General features: G+C 55.6%; 3 protein-coding genes across 3 annotated transcripts; all 3 read right to left on the bottom strand.

Annotated features, from left to right (window-relative positions):
- Positions 1-4803: 4803 nt before the first annotated feature.
- Positions 4804-5588, bottom strand: HBM (hemoglobin subunit mu). The gene is given in 3 exon segments (NM_001193704.2): positions 4804-4992; positions 5095-5299; positions 5479-5588. Coding segments are annotated over 3 exon segments (426 nt in total). The 5' UTR covers positions 5571-5588; the 3' UTR covers positions 4804-4863.
- A 754-nt stretch (positions 5589-6342) lies between these two features.
- On the bottom strand, positions 6343-7898 carry LOC100428886 (hemoglobin subunit zeta). The gene is made up of 3 exons (XM_015125184.3): positions 7804-7898; positions 6660-6864; positions 6343-6537 (listed from the first exon to the last, which is right to left on the bottom strand). Exons 1-3 carry the CDS (start codon positions 7896-7898, stop codon positions 6409-6411), a joined length of 429 nt encoding a protein of 142 aa, XP_014980670.3. The 3' UTR covers positions 6343-6408.
- Positions 7899-16256: 8358 nt separating this feature from the next.
- HBZ (hemoglobin subunit zeta) lies at positions 16257-18345 on the bottom strand. The gene is made up of 3 exons (XM_028840872.2): positions 17656-18345; positions 16607-16811; positions 16257-16484 (listed from the first exon to the last, which is right to left on the bottom strand). The coding sequence occupies exons 1-3, from the start codon at positions 17748-17750 to the stop codon at positions 16356-16358; spliced, it is 429 nt and encodes a 142-aa protein (XP_028696705.2). The 5' UTR covers positions 17751-18345; the 3' UTR covers positions 16257-16355.

Below are 18345 nucleotides of genomic sequence, written 5' to 3'. Positions count from 1 at the left end.
AGTGACAGGCATCAGGAAGGAACAAATACCAGGACGCAAAAAGCACGGGGCTGGGCTGCATGCAGGTTCAGACTCCTCTACCCGGGGTTGTGGGGTGGCGCGTGGGGGTGGTGGGTGCTGGACTCACAGTGGGACCCTGTGCATTTTGTGTGACTGACTCTCCCACTGGCCTGGAGGTCGTGGTTCACTGTGACACCCCCAGTCTCTCCAAATGCTCTGATGGAAGACTCGCTAGGTAAATAGTGGTTGTAAACAGATAAACAAACTTGGCTCTGGGAGGGGAGAGGACGGGGAAGAAGTCCCCTGTGGTTGCAGAATTGAGGTGGGGGCGATGTGGGGTGAGGAAAGGGTGGACCTGGTGGGGGAAGGGTGGGAGGTGCAGTAGTGCCAGTGGGTGCATCCCTGCTCATGAAAAGTGATGGTTTGGCCTGGCGCGGTGGCTGACGCCTGCAATCCCAGCACTTTGGGAGGCTGAGGCAGGTGAAAAACCTGAGGTCGGGAGTTCCAGACCAGCCTGACCAACATGGAGAAACCCTGTCTCTACTAAAAATACAAAATTAGCGGGGATCGGTGGCACATGGCTGTAATCCCAGTTACTCAGGAGGCTGAGGCAGGAGAATCGCTTGAACCCGGGAGGCAGATGCGGTGAGCCGAGATTGTGCCATTGCACTCCAGCCTGGGCAACAAGAGGGAAACTCCGTCTCAAAATAAATAAATAAATAAATAAATAAATAAACAAATAAATAAATAGTGATGATTTTTGGCGGAATCGTAATGGAAATATAGAAATAGTGAGACTGTGGAATGGCATAGAACTGAATGAACTGGCTGAAAGGGGTGTAGAGGAGACAGTTCACTGAGAATAGGAAGTTGTACACAGGTATCTACAGTATGATGGTATTTTTGCCCAAAAAGAGGGCCTGCAGCAGTAGTTGTAGTTGTAGCTATTCCCTCAGCACAGGATGGGGCCTGTGGGCTCAGTCCCAAACCCTTCACTGTGGTCTCTTGGGGGTGGGGGTGAGGAGACAGGAAAGAGAGACTCTCTCCTACTTTAAGTAACACAAGAAAGGGTGTGTGTGTGTGAAAGCAGGGATGGATTTTAGTTTATTTTTTTAAGTGTTTATGCTTAAATAACAATGCTCTGGGCTGTGAGGCAGAGGAAGAGTGGATGGAGAGGGGGAGGGAACTCCCCAACAATTCAGAGGTCCATGTCCGGAAGAAAAGTGATGACGGTGCCCTCTCCGCCCTCCCCAAAGCTTGATCCAGTACTGTGAGTGTGAAGGGGGACGCTTGCTCTGGGACAGGAGCTGGGCTGGAAGTGCTGCTCATGTTCTTAGGAGGGCTGAGAGCCAGATGGGCTGAGCAACTTCCCAGCATGGATTCCAGGACTTCAGCACCGGGGACAGGGACGTTTCCAGAAGTTGCTGGCAGCACGGGAAGCAGAAGCACCAGGAAGTCCCAGAGGCCCTGGGTGGGGCAATTAACTGGGGGCTCAGAGCTGGGCACACAGTGAGTTCTGAAAGCACCTTATAAAGTGCAGGAGAAGTGCAGGAGTGAGGCCGCAAGGTACTCTGCTGAAGAGTCTCCCCAGGTGTAGGCTGCCGGCTGTGAGCATCGCAGCCCCTTCCTCCTTCCCCACTGACTGGGCTGCTGTGGGAGGGTTCCCATGACAGAGGCCGTGTGGGTGGGGCCAGCGCCCTCACTCCAGACACCTACCCTCTCCAGACACCTACCCTCTGGCAGGAAGGGGTGGGAATGAGAGAAATGTTCAGGCACCTGCACTTGCATTGGGAACAGCCTATTTTGCTAGTTTGTTTTGTTTTGTCTTGTTTTGATGGAGAGTGTATGTGTAAGTTCAACCAGGGAGATTTCAAAGGAGGGTGGCAATGCTGGGACTCCCTGAGAAGAACCCTGGAGGCCTCTCCTCCGCAGCTCCTGAGTCACTACTGCCTGCAGGCCTGGCACCTCTCAGGACAGGGACAGGCTCAGCACCTTCTCGTGAGCAGGCCCATCTCAGCTTCCCCTCCCATGCTCCCTGCAGTTCTCCCTCCCCAACCCCATGCAGCTGCGGAGAGGTCCTTGGTCTGAGACAGGAAAACACCTCCATGGCTGGCACACTCAGGGAGAGAGAGAACCCAGGCACACACAGGCTGCCGCCTACTGGGACTTCATTCAAAGATCAGGAAGTGCTGGGGTGGGGAGGGGAGGAGGGCCTGGAGGGAGGCCCAGTGGGCAGGGGGCATGGCCACCAACGCTTCAGCTTAGTGGTATTTGCAGGTCAACACATCACTCACAAAAGCAAATAATTTGTCCGTGGAGGCACCACATGGGTAAACTGGGAAGGGTGTGATGGACCAGTGTCACCAGCAGGCATTTATCGAGGAACTGTGGAGAGAGTCAGGGGACGTAGATACCACTGTCACCTGTGCTCCACCTCCGCGAACGCATGGGATGCTGTGTCTTATGAGGAAGACCAGCTGCCCCCACACCCTAGATTCCTCCCAGCCCAAAGCTCACCCTGATGTTGCCTGGGTCCACCCACAGCTCATTGACGTGCAGTTGCCTCAGCTCAGACAAGTCATTGGGCATGTCATCTCAGTGGGCCATGGTGTTGGTCAGTGTGTCGGCCACCTACTTGCATTGTTTCTTGATGAGGGCTGAGCCATACCTCAGGACCAAGTGAGAGGAAGGTCAGGAACATGCTTCAGGGGGAAGCAAAGAATGAGGGGCTGGGGGCTGGGGCTGGGGCAAGAATGGTTAGGGGTGGCCAGTGGAGCCCTAGAGTGGGTGTTGGACCCAAAATGTGAGCGGGGAGAGGAGGGTCCTTCCCTCTCAAGGGCCTCCGTGACATAGTCAGGAGCGTGGTCGCAAACCTTCGCCCAGACCGCCTTGATGTTAGCCTTGTCCTCAGGAGACAGCACCGTGGTGGGTTCTGTCTGAGTCTGTGTAAGCTCAAAAGTGAAAGGAGGGGGAGAGTAGGAGCTCTTATGCCTGGGATGCAGGGTCTTTGGCAGGCAAGTTGCCAGGAGGTGCCTGGCACAGGAAAATAGGAAGAGGAGTGAGAGTAGGCAGGTTGCCCAAGGCTGCCCTGCGTCTCTTAGTCCTACCCAAACAGAAACCCAGTTCTGTACATGGTAACCTTCCCACTCGCATTGTCCTGGGCTTCTACACAGGGTCCTGAGCCCCTTACACCCGTAAGGTATCCACATATGGCCCAGACCCAGGCAGCTTCCTGGATGGGAAGAAGAGCACAGTTTTTCCAGAGTGAAACATAAGCTGCTTTCACACCAAACTGCCTGGGACCAAAAGCTGTTACTTATCCATGTAAACATTTGGGGGGCTGAGCGTGGTGGCTCACGCCTGTCATCCCAGCATTTTGGGAGGCTGAGGCGGGCGGATCACTTGAGGTCAGGAGTTTGAGACTAGCCTGATCAACGTGGTGAAACTGTGTCCCTGTTAAAAATACAAAAATTAGCCAGGCATGGTGGCGCGCGCCTATAATCCCAGCTACTCGGGAGACAGAGGCGGGAGAATTGCTTGATCCCAGGAGATTGAGGCTGCAGTGAGCCACTGCACTCCAGCCGGGGCCACAGAGCAAGGCCCTGTCTCAAAAACAAAACAAGACAAAATGAAAAAACTCAAGAAAACAGTTGGGGTATGTTGATAACATGGGGCCGAGTTCTTCAAACTACCAGGCTGGCGTCCCAGGCAGTGCAGGGCAACAGGTCCCTGGCACTGACTGCTGGAGGGAGCTTGACTGACTCACAGTCAGGGCTCCACTTCCAACAGCTCTCTTCAGACCTAGGCGCTGACCGCCAGGTCAGACCTGGCTGCCAGGCCTGGTCTAGTGCTCCCCGCACTGACCCAGGATGGCCAACCCAGAGCCAAACCTATTCAGGATTTGCAGACCTCGAAGGTCCTACTCTTTCCTCAGACCCTGTTCTTTGTCTGAAAAGCCTGGGGTGGAGCCTTAAGATTCCTTTCCCCATCCTGGGGAGGGAGAAGAGGGAACCTGGGGGAGGGAGTGCCTTGGCCTGGGCACCTCCAGAGACTGAGACACGGCAGCTGGGGCTGGGTGGAGGGGTGGGGTGGCAATGAGCCGGCAGGCACCCACCCTATGTTATGATTTCAAAAATTATTTCAAAAATCTTGTGAGTTGAATGTTGTTTTTCCATTCGATGGGTAAAGGCCGGAGAGCTCTGGGACATGCCCAGGGTCGCATAGCTTGTCAATGAGCAGGCTGGAAGCCTAAACCAGGTCTGTCTGCCAATTTGTGGCCACAGAGGACTTCCTCCCCACCTCACCCCCAGGGCTGGAGGGTCACAGGCAGGGCTAACCAGGCTAGCACAGGTTTGCAGCCCAGGAAGTGTCCATGGGGGAAGGAAGGGGAAAGGAACAGTGAGGTCTGCGGAGCCCTCTGCTCTGGGGCCCTAATTAGGTTGCACATTTGGCTCCGGGACCTCAGTTTCTGCATCTCTCTGCAAAGGGTCCAGGATTAGCATCTACAGGTCCCAGCAGGAAGTGGGGATGGAGAGAGAATGAGTGAATAAATGCATGAATGGGGAAGTGCTTTGCGAACAGTGCGGTTGGAAGCCGGATTCAAGAGTTGAAGTCGAAGGCCACCCCCCCCCCCACATCACAGTACTCCCTCTGCCCCACCACACTGCCCGCCATGGGAGGACAAACCTCCGGGGGTGGGGTGCATTTGAGAGTTCTAGGAGGATCCTTGCAGGTCCCTGAGCTTCTCTGGCCAACAATAGTGACCTCACTTTGCCAGCTCCCCAAAGACCACACAGGCGGGGGCAGATATTTGGGGCCTCTGTTTATTGACAGGCACAAACAAAGGCCAGCGCAGCACTAGGCTCAGCGGTACTTTTCCGTCAACACCACGGCCACACCAGTCAGGAACTTGTCCCACGCCGCTTGCATTTCCACGGTGAACTCGTCCTGCAGGTGGGAGGCCAGCACGACGTGGAAACACTGGATTAGCAGCTGCAGGAGAAGCGGCCTGTGAGACGGGGTCTGTCCCTCTAGGGATCCCCGGAGCTCCCCCGGCTGCGCGCTGCACCATTGCCCCGGCCGGAAAGGGCTCACCGGAAAGTTGGCTGGGTCCACGCGCAGCACGAGCGCGTGCAGGTCCGCCAGTGGGCTCAGCGCGGCGCGCAGGTGGTCCATGTGCTGCACCGCCGCGCCCACCGCCGCCAGCATGCGCTGCCCGTGGCTCAGCAGCTGCGTCGCGTCCTGGCAGGAGCTCAAGTGCGGGAAGTAGACCTTGGTGCTGGGGTATACTGTGAAGAGCCTGCAGGACCAGGTCGGTGACCGGGGAGGAGGGCGGCTGCGTGGGACTTCACTAGCGCCCACACCGCCCAGAGCCCCGGGAATCCTCATCGGAGGGACCTTGGATGGCGTTGGCGGCCCACGCGGCCAACACCCTCATCTCCACCTCCCTGAGCTCCCGGAGACCCCGCCTCTACCGACCTGAGCAGCAGCTCCGCCCCGAATTGCGCCTCGTGGCCCGCGATCAGGTCCCAGACCTGCGCGATTTGGGCGCGCTCCTGGGCGCTGAGCATGGCGCCGCCTGACGTGCTCTGGGGGCCGCACCCGCCGCCCTGGGCTCCTTATAGAGACTCCGAGCACCCCGCCTGTCCTTATCGGCCCGAGAGCGGCGGGAACGCGGGGACTCTCGGCCTGCGCCGGGAACGTAGCCAGTCCGGGTTCCTGCCTACATGGAGGCCTCGACCTCCGGGATCCCAGGGTTTCTGGCACTGACTCACGCTGTTGTGCGTGGGTACCTTTACTCCAGACTTCAGGGGCGTCTGTAATTACTCCCTCGGGCAAAGTTACTGGTGTGCCAGAACGGAGCTCATGGGAGGAGCCGGAGAGAGAACACGGGGCAGGAAACCCCTACTCTCTTAGGAGTCGGGGAGGGACAGGCCTCAGGGACCCCCGCAGCTGCCAGAATCCCGGGATTCGGACTTCAGGCTTTGTGGAAAAGTTCCCTGAGTCCCGACACGCTCCCGATACGCTTAGCGAAGTGACAATCTTTGGGCGATATGGGAAGCTGGGAGACGCACAAACGCCCGTCTGACCAAGAGCCCCAGGAGACGCCGTGGGCTGGCCCGGGACTGCTCTGCTCCACCCGGGCTGCAGCTCAGGTGCTCAGGGCAAGAACCTCCCCAAAGCGGCCCCCACGTGACCCCCAGGCCGCGACGTCAGCGGGGACGACCGCGTTCCTGCAAAGCCCCCGGACCCATCACTCAGCTTCTCCCCTTCTTCCCTCCAGTACTGAGAACACAGAGCCCAGATCGCTCTGTCCTCATCCATTTATTGGAGTCAGGGCAGGAATTGTGGGAGGGTGAAGGGCAGGGGAGGGGCCGCAGCCTGTCCTGGGGATCCCGGAGGCGGCGCTCAGCGGTACTTCTCGGTCAGGACAGAGGATACGACCGATAGGAACTTGTCCCAGGCGGCGTGGGCCTCGGCAGTGAAGTCGGCGGGGAAGCGCGCGGCCAGGGTGACCAGCAGGCAGTGGGACAGGAGCTGGGGGCGGGGCCGGCTCAGTGCGGGGGCGGGGCCTAGCCCGGGCCCCGCCCCTCCTCGCGACACCTCCCCGCCCCACCCAGCGATCCCGCCCCGCCCCGCCCGCACCGCGCCCTGCTCACCTTGAAGTTGACCGGGTCCACGCGCAGGACGTAGGCGTGCAGCTCGCTCAGCTTGGACAGGGCGGCGCCGATGTTGTCGATGTTCTTCGCTGCGTCGCCCACGGCGGCCACCACCTTGGAGCCGTGCGCGTGCAGCTGCGCGGACCCCGGGTGCAGGTCGAAGTGCGGGAAGTAGGTCTTGGTCTGCGGGTAGCTGAGGAAGAGCCTGGGACGCGGGGCGGGGGCCGTGAGCTCCCAGCAGCGCGGCCTCCCGCCCAGGGCCCCCGCGCCCTGCGGCCCTCTCCGAGCACCAGGACACATCTGCGACCCCGCAGCAGGCCCCAGCCCCTCCTCGCGGTGCCCGGCTGCCTCCCAGGCTGCCCTGTGCTAGAGGCCCCCCAGGTCGCTGCAGCTCCCGGCTCATCGCCCTGCTTCCAACGGGTTCTGTTCGCCTGATCCCCAAGTCCCCCGCCCTCCACCTGCAGCACGCCTGGTGCCCCCAGCCCCTCCACCGTCTCCTGTGGCCACAGGACCTCCCTCCCAGCCCCAGACTGGGTTGCCCGCCACCCCTTCTGCAGGCTCATGACCTCCCAGCAGCGTTCCAGGGAAGGAAAAGCTCCCTGGCCCCTCCCAGGGGATCAGATGCTGGGACTTTGATACTGGGACAGTGGCCTGATCCCAGATGCTGGGATCAGATGCTGAGACTTTAGAGGCTGTAGTGCCCTGGCTGCCCTGTAAGGCCCTTCAGGTCTAGAGCAAAATTTTTCACCCTCTGCTTGTCAGAACCTGGGCCTGTGCCTGCTCAGGTCTCAGTGAGCCCAGATACCTGTGCAACTCCTAATCGTACCCTCCTTACCCTGCCCTCCTCACCGAGAGGGAAGGCTATCTGTCCCCACTGTCCCCTCCCCACTGTCCCCTCCTCACTGTCCTCTCCCCACAGTCCCCTCTCCACTGTCCCCTCCCCAAGGTCCCGTCCCCACTGTCCCCTCCTTGCCGTCCCCTCCCCACTGCCCCCTCCCCACTGTCCCCTCCCCATCCCCTCCTCACTGTCCCCTCCCCACCGTCCCCTCCTCACTGTTCCCTCCCCACTCTCCCCTCCCCACAGTCCCCACTCACATACCTGGTCTCCCACCCAGTCCCTCTGGCAGTCCTGCCTGACACTCACCTCTCCAGAGTCTCGGTGCCGATGGTGTCGGCCTGAGTGGAGATCTTGGCCCACATGGACACAATGAGGGTCCTATCAGTCTTGGTCAGAGACATGGTGGCAGGGTGGGCGGCTGCACTGGAGTTGGGCCTGCTCAGGACTGGCCTTGGTAGTGCTCAGCCCCCAGGGTCTCCTTATATACAGGGAGCTGGGCCCAGCCAGCCTGTGGCCATTGGTCAGGTGAGAGGAGGGGGCTGCCGGGGTGGGGTTTCTTATCAGATTCAGTGACAAAGGGGCCCTCAGGGCCTGGTGCAACTGGGGGCTGGGGAAGCTGTCACTTCTGTCTCCCCTTCTGCCCACCACTGAGACACAGCTGGAGCCCCAGGTTCTGGGAAATTGGGGCCCCGATCTGGGCATGAGAGTCCACGTGGTCAGTTCAGCCCAGACTGGCCTCAGGAGTGACTGTCCTTGACCTCCCTGTCCCTGTGATTGCAGGGTGACCCGGAGCACATGGACCCTGGCAGAGGCACAAGCCATTCCTCACTTCACTGAAACTTCTCTGGCCCACCTTATGAGTTCCAGTTTGCAAATGGGGAAACCGAGACTCCCTAGAGAGAAAGTGGGACCCAGTGTCACAGAGTGGGAAGGGACAGACCTCTCCAACCTCTGCTGTGCAGCTCCCTCACCTGAATGAGGCTTGATCTGGGGTTCTCCCCTAGTAGCCTTGTGGGGGACACTCTGGGCCGGGCACCTAGGCAGGAAAGTGGCTTGGGAGACCGGACTCTTCACAGAAGGTGAGGTCATATGCGCCTACAGTTCTGCTCACTACGTTCTCATTGCAGCCTGGAGGAGACCCTCCTCCAGCTCTATTGATTTATTTCTTTTTATCCTCTCTGTTTATTAACTACTCCCTCCTCCATTAGACGGCCATTTCGATGTGCTGAATATATTCCTTTTATTTAGTACGTGTGCTTGCAAAGGGTGTGATTTTATGCATGTATTTTAAATTTATATAAATTATAGGTAGATATAAAAATTTTTTTTATTTGTTTTTGACATGGAGTCTTGCTCTGTCTTCCAGACTTGAGTGCAGTGGCGTAATTTTGACTCACTGCAACCTCTGCCTCCTGGGTTCAAGTGATTCTCCTGCTTCTGTTCCCAAGTATCTGGGATTACAGGCATGCACCACCATGCCTGGCTAATTTTTGTATTTTTAGTAGAGATAGAGTTTCACCATGTTGGCCAGGCTGGTCTCGAATTCTTGACCTCAGGTGATCTGCCTGTCTCGGCCTCCGAAAGTGCTGGGATTATAAGCGTGAACAACCACGCCCGACCCAAGCACATCTTTTTTAAATAGAGGATTTTTTAAAACAGGGGAAAAAAGGCTGGGCGTGGTGGCTTGCCATGGGGCTGCACATGGTGGCTCCTGGTTGCGATGAGGTTGCACCACTGCACTCCAGGCTGGGTGACAGAGTGACGTTCTGCTTAAAAAAAAAAAGAAAAAAAAAAAAAAAGGAATAGAAAGAGAGAACATACATCTTCACGCACTGATTCTTTTCACTTGCTGCGTCAGCAAGCGTGCCCCCATCCCCGCTGACGGGTGCGATGCAGCTCCCATGCGAATCAGTGGGTTACATCTTCAGCCGGCAGGGCTCCCCTTTGTGAACAAGCTCTAGTTTTTTTTCTATTATAAACAACTCCATGAAGAATATCAGTGCTTTGGATCTTTTCCTCATGATAGACCTCTAGAAGGGGAATTACTAGAAGGAGACTCAAGAGTATTCGTTTTTTTAGCTTTTTGAAACGAATTACTTTTCAAGACAATTATATGGGCTTATAGTTGCAAAATTAGCTGTTTGAGGCTCACTGTGGGTGCCCTTCCTGCCCTGGGGGCTGTCACGGCTGGCCTGGAGTAAGTTGGAAGTTTAGCACTACACACCATGGGGGCAGCTTTCAGACACCATGCTGCAGAGGTGAGGGGATCCCATAGGAGACTAACACCCTTTGTTTTGAAAACTCTTCCCTGGCTGGGCGCGGTGGCTCAAGCTTGTAATCCCAGCACTTTGGGAGGCCAAGACGGGCGGATCACGAGGTCAGGAGATCGAGACCATCCTGGCTAACACGGTGAAACCCCGTCTCTACTAAAAAATACAAAAAACTAGCCGGGCGAGGTGGCGGGTGCCTGTAGTCCCAGCTACTCCGGAGGCTGAGGCAGGAGAATGGCGTAAACCCGGGAGGCGGAGCTTGCCGTGAGCTGAGATCACTCTTCCCTGGAAGGAGTCTCCAGGCAGAGTCGGGCGGGCAGGGGTGCCAGTGAGGAGGGCATCGAAGGGACTCACAGGACCTTGGGGCCTGCAGTGTACCAGGCCTTGGGGTTGGGTGCGTGGGGCAGAGGGATGCGTGTGCTAGGATGTTAGCAACAGTAAATCAGCCTGGGTTAGAACTGGGTCAGGTGGACCCCCCTGAGTCCCCTCTTCCCAAGCAGGGGCGCCTTCGGCCCTCAGAAGTCAGGGCAGTGGGCTGCAGAGGCCTGGGCAAGAGGGGCCGGGAGATCCTGGGGGCAGGAGATAAAGGCTGTTCCCCCAGCCCCAAGCCAGGCCCACAGCACTAAGTCTCTTCTCCCTGTAGCTGCAAGTTGTCCCGGCACCTCTCGTAGCCTGTGCCCCACAAGCCGTCCTGGGCCACAGCCTATGCCCAAGCCATTGGCACCACCAGGAGATTCCTTGCACCAACAGCTTTTCACCTTTCTTTCTCCTTCTGGATAGTCTTGTGTCCTGCCTCCACCTCATGCCTGTGCTGTTATTTTCTAATAATGTGGGTGTGGAAGCTCAGCACCCATCCTGTCTTACATTAGCCTCTGTCTGTGTCCTGGTGCTCCCACTGATGGATGTGTCCATACAGACCTCTCTTCTGGACTCAGGCCCCTAGATCCAGGGCAGTATTTGATGTCCTCATCTGTGTGTCTCCAGCAAATCATCTCTAAAATAGAGCCCTGAAATTCCCCACAAAACCTACTCCCCTCCCTTCCCTGGCCTCCCTGACTACTGCCCTTCCTTCCTGAGGCTCAGGCCGGAGAGCACAGCACCCTCGACACTCCCCGACTCACCCCTGAAACTTACAGATGGAGGAAAAGACAGACAAGGCCTCCTGTCCTCCCCCGCTCTATCCCTAGCTGCTGGCCACTCCCCTGAAGCCCCTTCCCTAATACTGCTACTCCCTCAAATGTCACCAAGTTAATAGACCTGCAGTGGCCAACCCATTTAAAATCACAATCCTCCCCTCCTCTGTCTAGGCCCCTACTTGCTCTACTTTTCTTTTTCCACAGGAAAAAAAAAAAATGTTCCTGTTTATAGTTCACTAGAATGTAAGCTCAAGGGGAGCTTGAGGAATTTTTTTTTTTTTTTTTGACAGAGTTGTGCTCTGTCTCCCAGGCTGGAGTGCAGTGACACGATCTTGACTCACTTCAACCACCACCTCCTGGGTTCAAGCGATTCTCCTGCCTCAGCATCCCAAGTAGCTGGGATTACAGGTGCATGCTACCTTGTCAGGAGTTGGAGACCAGCCTGGCCAACATGGCGAAACCCCGTCTCTACTAAAAATACAAAAATTAGCAGGGCGTCGTGGCGCGCCTGTAATCCCAGCTACTCAGGAGGCTGAGGCAGGAGAACCTCTTGAATCCATGAGGCGGAGGTTGCAGTGAACCAAGATTATGCCACCACACTCCAGCCTGGGTGACAGAGCGAGATTCCGTCTCAAAAAATAAAAATAAATAAATAAATAAATAAATATTTTAAAGAACATCTATTTTCTTCAGTTAATAACATCAAAAAGACTGCATTGACATGGTTAAATTCGCAGGCCCCTCAGTCCTTTGGGGATGGAGTAAATGGCTGGTATCATTGCTTTTAAGAGGGTCTTGAACTTGTTGGTGCATATGTTGATAAATGGATTTGGATCAGTATTAACCTGATTTTGGTGGTGGTTCTCTGTCTGTGCAGGCTAGTGTCCTTGTTGATTTTAGGAAATACACAGTATGTGGAGGATATTTAGAGTACTGATATTGGCATCCCCCTCTCCAAGGGCTCCGAGAGAAAAAGCAACTGGGGGCAAGAGAGAGACCAGGCCAATGTGGTAGAATATTAACAGCTGGAGATTCTGGATGAGTAGTATTCGAGAGTTTCTATATTCTTGTAATTTTATTTAACAGTGTTATTGAAATAAAATTCACTTACTGAATGTGTACATTTCAATAATTTTTTTTTTTTGAGACAGAATCTCACTCTGTCGGCCAAGCTGGAGTTCAGTGGCACTATCTCGGCTCACTGCAACCTCTGTCTCCTAGGCTCAAGCAATTCTCCTGCCTCAGCCTCCCAAGTAGCTGGGATTACAGGCATGTGCCACCAAGTGTGGCTAATTTTTGCATTTTTAGTAGAGACGGGGTTTCACTGTGTTAGCCAGGTTAGTCTTGAACTCCTGACCTCAGGTAAACTGCCCACCTTGGCCTCCCAAAGTGCTGGAATTACAGGCGTGAGCCACCACCCCCGGCCCATTTCAATAATCTTTTTTTGGTTCTTTCTCTAAGAAGTTTACTAAGTCACAGAGAACAGAAAATAAAAACAAAAGTCTCATTCTAATTGCTTTTTTTTTTTTTTCTTTTGAAACAGAGTCTTGCTCTGTGGCCCAGGCTGGAGTGCAGTGGCGCCATCTTGGTTCACTGCAAACTCTGCCTCCCGGGTTTACGCCATTCTCCTACCTCAGCCTCCCAAGTAGCTGGGACTACAGGCACCCGCCACAACACTCGGCTCATTTTTTTATTTTTATTTTTTAGTAGAGGCAGGGTTTCACCATGTTAGCCAGGAAGGTCTCGATTTCCTGACGTCATGATCTGCCCGCTTCGGCCTCCCAAAGTGCTGGGATTACAGGCGTGAGCCACTGTGCCTGGCCCCATTTCCATAATTTTTAATATGTTCACATAATTGTGCAACCATCACCATAATCAATTTTAGAATGTTTTCATCACACCCCAAAAAGCCCCATGCCCACCAGCAGTCATCCTTGTTTCTCCATCTTTGTCTTATTCTTGCAGGATGTTTTTATTTTTTGATAATTTGAATATGTTTCAAAATAAAAGATTATGAAATTATGATACATATGGTATTAGGAACAATAAACTACAGAGTATTAGAGTGTCTTTGCAGTTCTTTTGGTCATAGCCAAGGTATTGTGTTCAGAAGTCACCTGGAACAATTCTTTTTTCTGATTATTATATCACAACATTCTTACATTGGTTCATTTATTTAAGTTGGTTTTCAATTTGGGGGGTTTTATTTTCTCTCTCTCTCTTTTTTTTTTTTTTGAGATGGAGTCTCACTCTGTCACCCAGGCTGGAGTGCAGTGGCACAATCTCGGCTCACTGAAAGCTCCGCCTGCCGGGCTCATGCCATTCTCCTGCCTCAGCTTCCTGAGGAGCTAGGACTACAGGCACCCGCCACTGCGCCCGGCTAATTTTTTTGGTATTTTTAGTAGAGACGGGGTTTCACCGTGGTCTCAATCTCCTGACCTCATGATCTGCGTGCCTCGGCCTCCCAAAGTGCAGGGATTACAGGCGTGAGCCACCATGCCTGGCCCTCTTTTTTTTTTTTTTTTTGGTAATATAGATAAGGTCTCTCTGTTGCCCAGGCTGCAGTGTGGTGGTGCAATCATAGCTTACTACAGCCTGGAACTTCTGGGCTCAAGTGATACTTCCCGCCACCCACAACCCAGCCTCCCAAGTAGCTGGGACTGCAGGTGCACCACCACGTCCAGCTAATTAAAAAATATATATATATTTTTAGTACAGATAAAATCTTGCTATGTTGCCTAGACTGGTCTTGAACTCCCAAGCATAACTGACCATCCCACCTTGACCTCCCAAAGTGCTAAGATTCCAAGTGTGAGCCACTGCACCCAGCCACTCTTTTTGTTGTGTTTTGCTTTTTTAGAGACAGAGTACTGCTGTGTCGCTCAGGCTAGAGTGCAGTGGCACAATCATAGTTCACTGTAGCCTCCAACATCTGGGTTCCAGCAATCCTCCAGCCTCAGCCTCCTGAGTAGCTAGCACTGCAGGTGTGAGGTAGGAGGTGGGACTCTGTATGTACTCTAGAGGTTGGGCTCGGACACTGGACCAATTTGAGGACTAGCTAAAACAAGTAGGGCAGAAGCAGCTTTCCATAAGACACGCTCACCAGTGTGCCATGGGAGTTTACCATCGCCCTGGCAACACCCAGAGATTACCATCCCTTTCCATGGCAGTGACTGGACCACCCAGAAGTTACCACATTCATCCTAGAAATTTGTGCATAAACTTTCCCTTAATTTGCATGTAATTAAAAGTGGATATAAAGATGAGTGCAGGGCCGGGCGCGGTGGCTCAAGCCTGTAATCCCAGCACTTTGGGAGGCCGAGACGGGCGGATCACGAGGTCAGGAGATCAAGATCATCCTGGCTAACACAGTGAAACCCCATCTCTACTAAAAAATACAAAAAACTAGCCGGGCGAGGTGGTAGGCCCCTGTAGTCCCAGCTACTTGGGAGGCTGAGGCAGGAGAATGGCGTAGACCCGGGAGGCGGAGCTTGCAGTGAGCTGAGATCCGGTCACTGCACTCCAGCCTGGGCGACAGAGCGAGACTCTGTCTCCAAAAAATAAATAAATAAATAAATAAATAAATAAATAAATAAAGATGAGTGCAGCAGTGCCTCTGAGCTGCTCTCCTGGGCACACTGCCTATGGGGTACCCCAGCTCTGTAAGGAGCAGTGCTCTGCTGCTGCTGTCTGCTGTGGCTTCAATATCAACTAGAGTTGCTGTTAAACACCACCAGCTTGCCCTTGAATTCCTTCCTGGGCAAAGTCAAGAACCCTCCCAGGCTAACCCCCAATTTGGAGGCTTACCTAACCCGAATCATCTGCTGCCACCATGCCCAGTTAATTTTTTAATCTTTTTGAGACAAGGTCCTGCTGTGTTACGTAGGCTAGCCTCCGACTCTTGGCATCAAGTGATCCTCCAGCCTTGGCCTCCCAAAGTGGTAGGATTACAGGCTTGCGCCACTGGCAAAGCCACTGTTTTTATTTTAATCTTATTAATTTTGTAAATTTTTTAAAAGACAGCATCTCCCTATGTTGGCCAGGGTGGCCTTCAACTCCTGGCCTCAAGCAATCCTCTCTCCTTGGACTCCCAAAGTGCTGGGACTACAGGTATGAGCCACCATGCCCAGACTGAATTTATTTTTGGTAATGAAAAATATTTACACAATTCAAAGGTGAAAACTATGAAGACAGTCAGACTTGGAGGAGCTTCCCCTCCTACCCCTGTCCTTCCCTATCCTTCCACCTTCCCCTCCATCCCTACCTAACTTATTATTTGTATTCATTTCCAGTTTATCCTCCCATGGTTTGTTTTTGCAGAAGCAAGCACATGTGGGCACATACATGTCTGTGCATAAACACACATGTCCACACACAGCCTCACACATAGTTATGCATATGCTCACATACATGTGCACACACATATTCTTGTTTGCCCTCTGTTCTACCATTGTATACACACCATTCTAACCTCTTTATTTTCATTATTATAAATTATTCTCATTTTTTTTTTTTTTCAGTCGAGTTCTCCATTGTGTGGATATCCTTGATTTTTCCAGTTAGTCCCTGATGATGGACACTTGGGTTTTCAGGTCTTTGGCAAATCAGATGCCCCGGTGGACTTGCGCCCCGGGCTGGGCTCCCTCTGCCCTGGATGAGGGGTGCCCAGTGGAGGAGGGGCCCCTGCAGTCTGATCAAACTCTTGGATTTTTGCCTATCAGGGAGGTGAGACATGGATCTCAATGAGGTTTTATTTTTGTGTAGTTTAACTTGCATTTCTCTTACGAGTGAGGCTCAGCCTCTTTTCCTTTCTCATTTCTGTGAACTGTGATCTGTCTATATCACGTCTGTATCCCCCACTAGATTGTCAGCCCCACCGGGCAGGGGGCTTTCTTTATTTCAGCTGCGGTGTCCATAGCCTAGAAACATGGCTAGGCTGTCTTACGCCCAGTAAATGTTTCACTGAGGAATGGAAGAAGGAATGAGTGAACGCAGACGCCCATCACTCCCCTCTTCGTCCTGATCGTTCTGAAATCAGGAAATAGTACACATTCGGGAGAAATAAAGAAGGAAGACCACGGAGGTCCCAGGGAGAGCCGGGGCGGGTGGGCGGCAGCACTGCTCCCCCTACCGCAAAGGCCTAACTGCACCCCTTTTCCACCACGCCTGGGTGCCGAGTGCCCCCCGCTCCCGCCCCGGGAGCTGCACATCCCTCTGCTTCTTATAGACCCTGGAGTCGGTGCAAGGATCTCTGCGGCCCAGCCGTGGCCGGGAGACAGCCGGGGCGTCCTCCTCCCGCTCCGCCTCCCCACGCGCCCGCCGCCCAGGGACCACAGAGGCCAGGTGGACGCTGCTTCGTTCGTTGGTTTATTGGCGCATTACGCGGTAAGTGGGGCTGGGGAACCTGGAGGGGAGGGGCCGCAGCCTGTCCTGGGGGTCCCGGAGGCGGCGCTCAGCGGTACTTCTCGGTCAGGACAGAGGATACGACCGATAGGAACTTGTCCCAGGCGGCGTGGGCCTCGGCCGTGAAGTCGGCGGGGAAGCGCGCGGCCAGGGTGACCAGCAGGCAGTGGGACAGGAGCTGGGGGCGGGGCCGGCTCAGTGCGGGGGCGGGGCCTAGCCCGGGCCCCGCCCCTCCTCGCGACACCTCCCCGCCCCACCCAGCGATCCCGCCCCGCCCCGCCCGCACCGCGCCCTGCTCACCTTGAAGTTGACCGGGTCCACGCGCAGGACGTAGGCGTGCAGCTCGCTCAGCTTGGACAGGGCGGCGCCGATGTTGTCGATGTTCTTCGCTGCGTCGCCCACGGCGGCCACCACCTTGGAGCCGTGCGCGTGCAGCTGCGCGGACCCCGGGTGCAGGTCGAAGTGCGGGAAGTAGGTCTTGGTCTGCGGGTAGCTGAGGAAGAGCCTGGGACGCGGGGCGGGGGCCGTGAGCTCCCAGCAGCGCGGCCTCCCGCCCACGGCCCCCGCGCCCTGCGGCCCTCTCCGAGCACCAGGACACATCTGCGACCCCGCAGCAGGCCCCAGCCCCTCCTCGCGGTGCCCGGCTGCCTCCCAGGCTGCCCTGTGCTAGAGGTCCCCCAGGTCGCTGCAGCTCCCGGCTCATCGCCCTGCTTCCAACGGGTTCTGTTCGCCTGATCCCCAAGTCCCCCGCCCTCCACCTGCAGCACGCCTGGTGCCCCCAGCCCCTCCACCGTCTCCTGTGGCCACAGGACCTCCCTCCCAGCCCCAGACTGGGTTGCCCGCCACCCCTTCTGCAGGCTCATGACCTCCCAGCAGCGTTCCAGGGAAGGAAAAGCTCCCTGGCCCCTCCCAGGGGATCAGATGCTGGGACTTTGATACTGGGACGGTGCCCTGATCCCAGATGCTGGGATCAGATGCTGAGACTTTAGAGGCTGTAGTGCCCTGGCTGCCCTGTAAGGCCCTTCAGGTCTAGAGCAAAATTTTTCACCCTCTGCTTGTCAGAACCTGGGCCTGTGCCTGCTCAGGTCTCAGTGAGCCCAGATACCTGTGCAACTCCTAATCGTACCCTCCTTACCCTGCCCTCCTCACCGAGAGGGAAGGCTATCTGTCCCCACTCTCCCCTCCCCACTGTCCCCTCCTCACTGTCCCCTCCCCACCACCCCCTTCCCACCATCCCCTCCCCACCGCCCCCTCCCCACCACCCCCTCCCCACCACCCCCTCCCCACCGTCCCCACTCACATACCTGGCCTCCCACCCAGTCCCTCTGGCAGTCCTGCCTGACACTCACCTCTCCAGAGTCTCGGTGCCGATGGTGTCGGCCTGAGTGGAGATCTTGGCCCACATGGACACAATGAGGGTCCTCTCAGTCTTGGTCAGAGACATGGCGGCAGGGTGGGCGGCTGCACTGGAGTTGGGCCTGCTCAGGACTGGCCTTGGTAGTGCTCAGCCCCCAGGGTCTCCTTATATACAGGGAGCTGGGCCCAGCCAGCCTGTGGCCATTGGTCAGGTGAGGGGAGGGGGCTGCCGGGGTGGGGTTTCTTATCAGATCCAGTGACAAAGGGGCCCTCAAGGCCTGGTGCAACTGGGGTTTGGGGGCTATCACTCCTGTTCCTCTCCTGTGGGCTTAGAGGGGGTGTTGGCCAGAGTCTGACCACAGAGTCTAGGAGAGATAGGGGCCCCACCCTCCCAGGAAGTCACTTCTGCATTTGCAGTCCAGTTCTGCACCATCCTTATTCATTTCAGAATCACGACTTGGGGGAAACCACAGGAGCAGGGCCCAGTAAGCAGCCTCCTGGGAACCTGCCCCACGGTCTGCTGACACCGACCTCAGTCAGCCCTGCGCAGCCACATGCCAGTCCCCTTCCCCTTTGTCTCTGGGATTCCTGGGTTTCCTCCGAGAAAGCAAGGGTTCCGTCCACCCAGCGCTGAGGGGAGATGTACTGGGTCTGTCCCCCGACAAGCGGGAGGAGGCAGCAGG

Source organism: Macaca mulatta, chromosome 20, assembly GCF_049350105.2.
Source record: "Macaca mulatta isolate MMU2019108-1 chromosome 20, T2T-MMU8v2.0, whole genome shotgun sequence".
In the NCBI taxonomy this organism is placed as follows: Eukaryota; Metazoa; Chordata; class Mammalia; order Primates; family Cercopithecidae; genus Macaca; species Macaca mulatta.
The sequence above is the reverse complement of the archived record's forward strand: the minus strand, read 5'-3'. Positions and strand labels throughout refer to the sequence as shown.

What these genes read in the sequence shown, in the direction of transcription:
- LOC100428886 (XM_015125184.3), bottom strand. Translation starts at nt 7,898, where the DNA reads ATGTCTCTGACCAAGACTGATAGGACCCTCATTGTGTCCATGTGGGCC. An exon ending in GGCACCGAGACTCTGGAGAG is followed by an intron (nt 6,865 to 7,803) that starts GTGAGTGTCAGG and finishes CCCGCGTCCCAG; the next exon opens with GCTCTTCCTCAGCTACCCGC. An exon ending in TGGACCCGGTCAACTTCAAG is followed by an intron (nt 6,538 to 6,659) that starts GTGAGCAGGGCG and finishes CCCCGCCCCCAG; the next exon opens with CTCCTGTCCCACTGCCTGCT.
- HBZ (XM_028840872.2), bottom strand. Translation starts at nt 17,750, where the DNA reads ATGTCTCTGACCAAGACTGAGAGGACCCTCATTGTGTCCATGTGGGCC. An exon ending in GGCACCGAGACTCTGGAGAG is followed by an intron (nt 16,812 to 17,655) that starts GTGAGTGTCAGG and finishes CCCGCGTCCCAG; the next exon opens with GCTCTTCCTCAGCTACCCGC. An exon ending in TGGACCCGGTCAACTTCAAG is followed by an intron (nt 16,485 to 16,606) that starts GTGAGCAGGGCG and finishes CCCCGCCCCCAG; the next exon opens with CTCCTGTCCCACTGCCTGCT.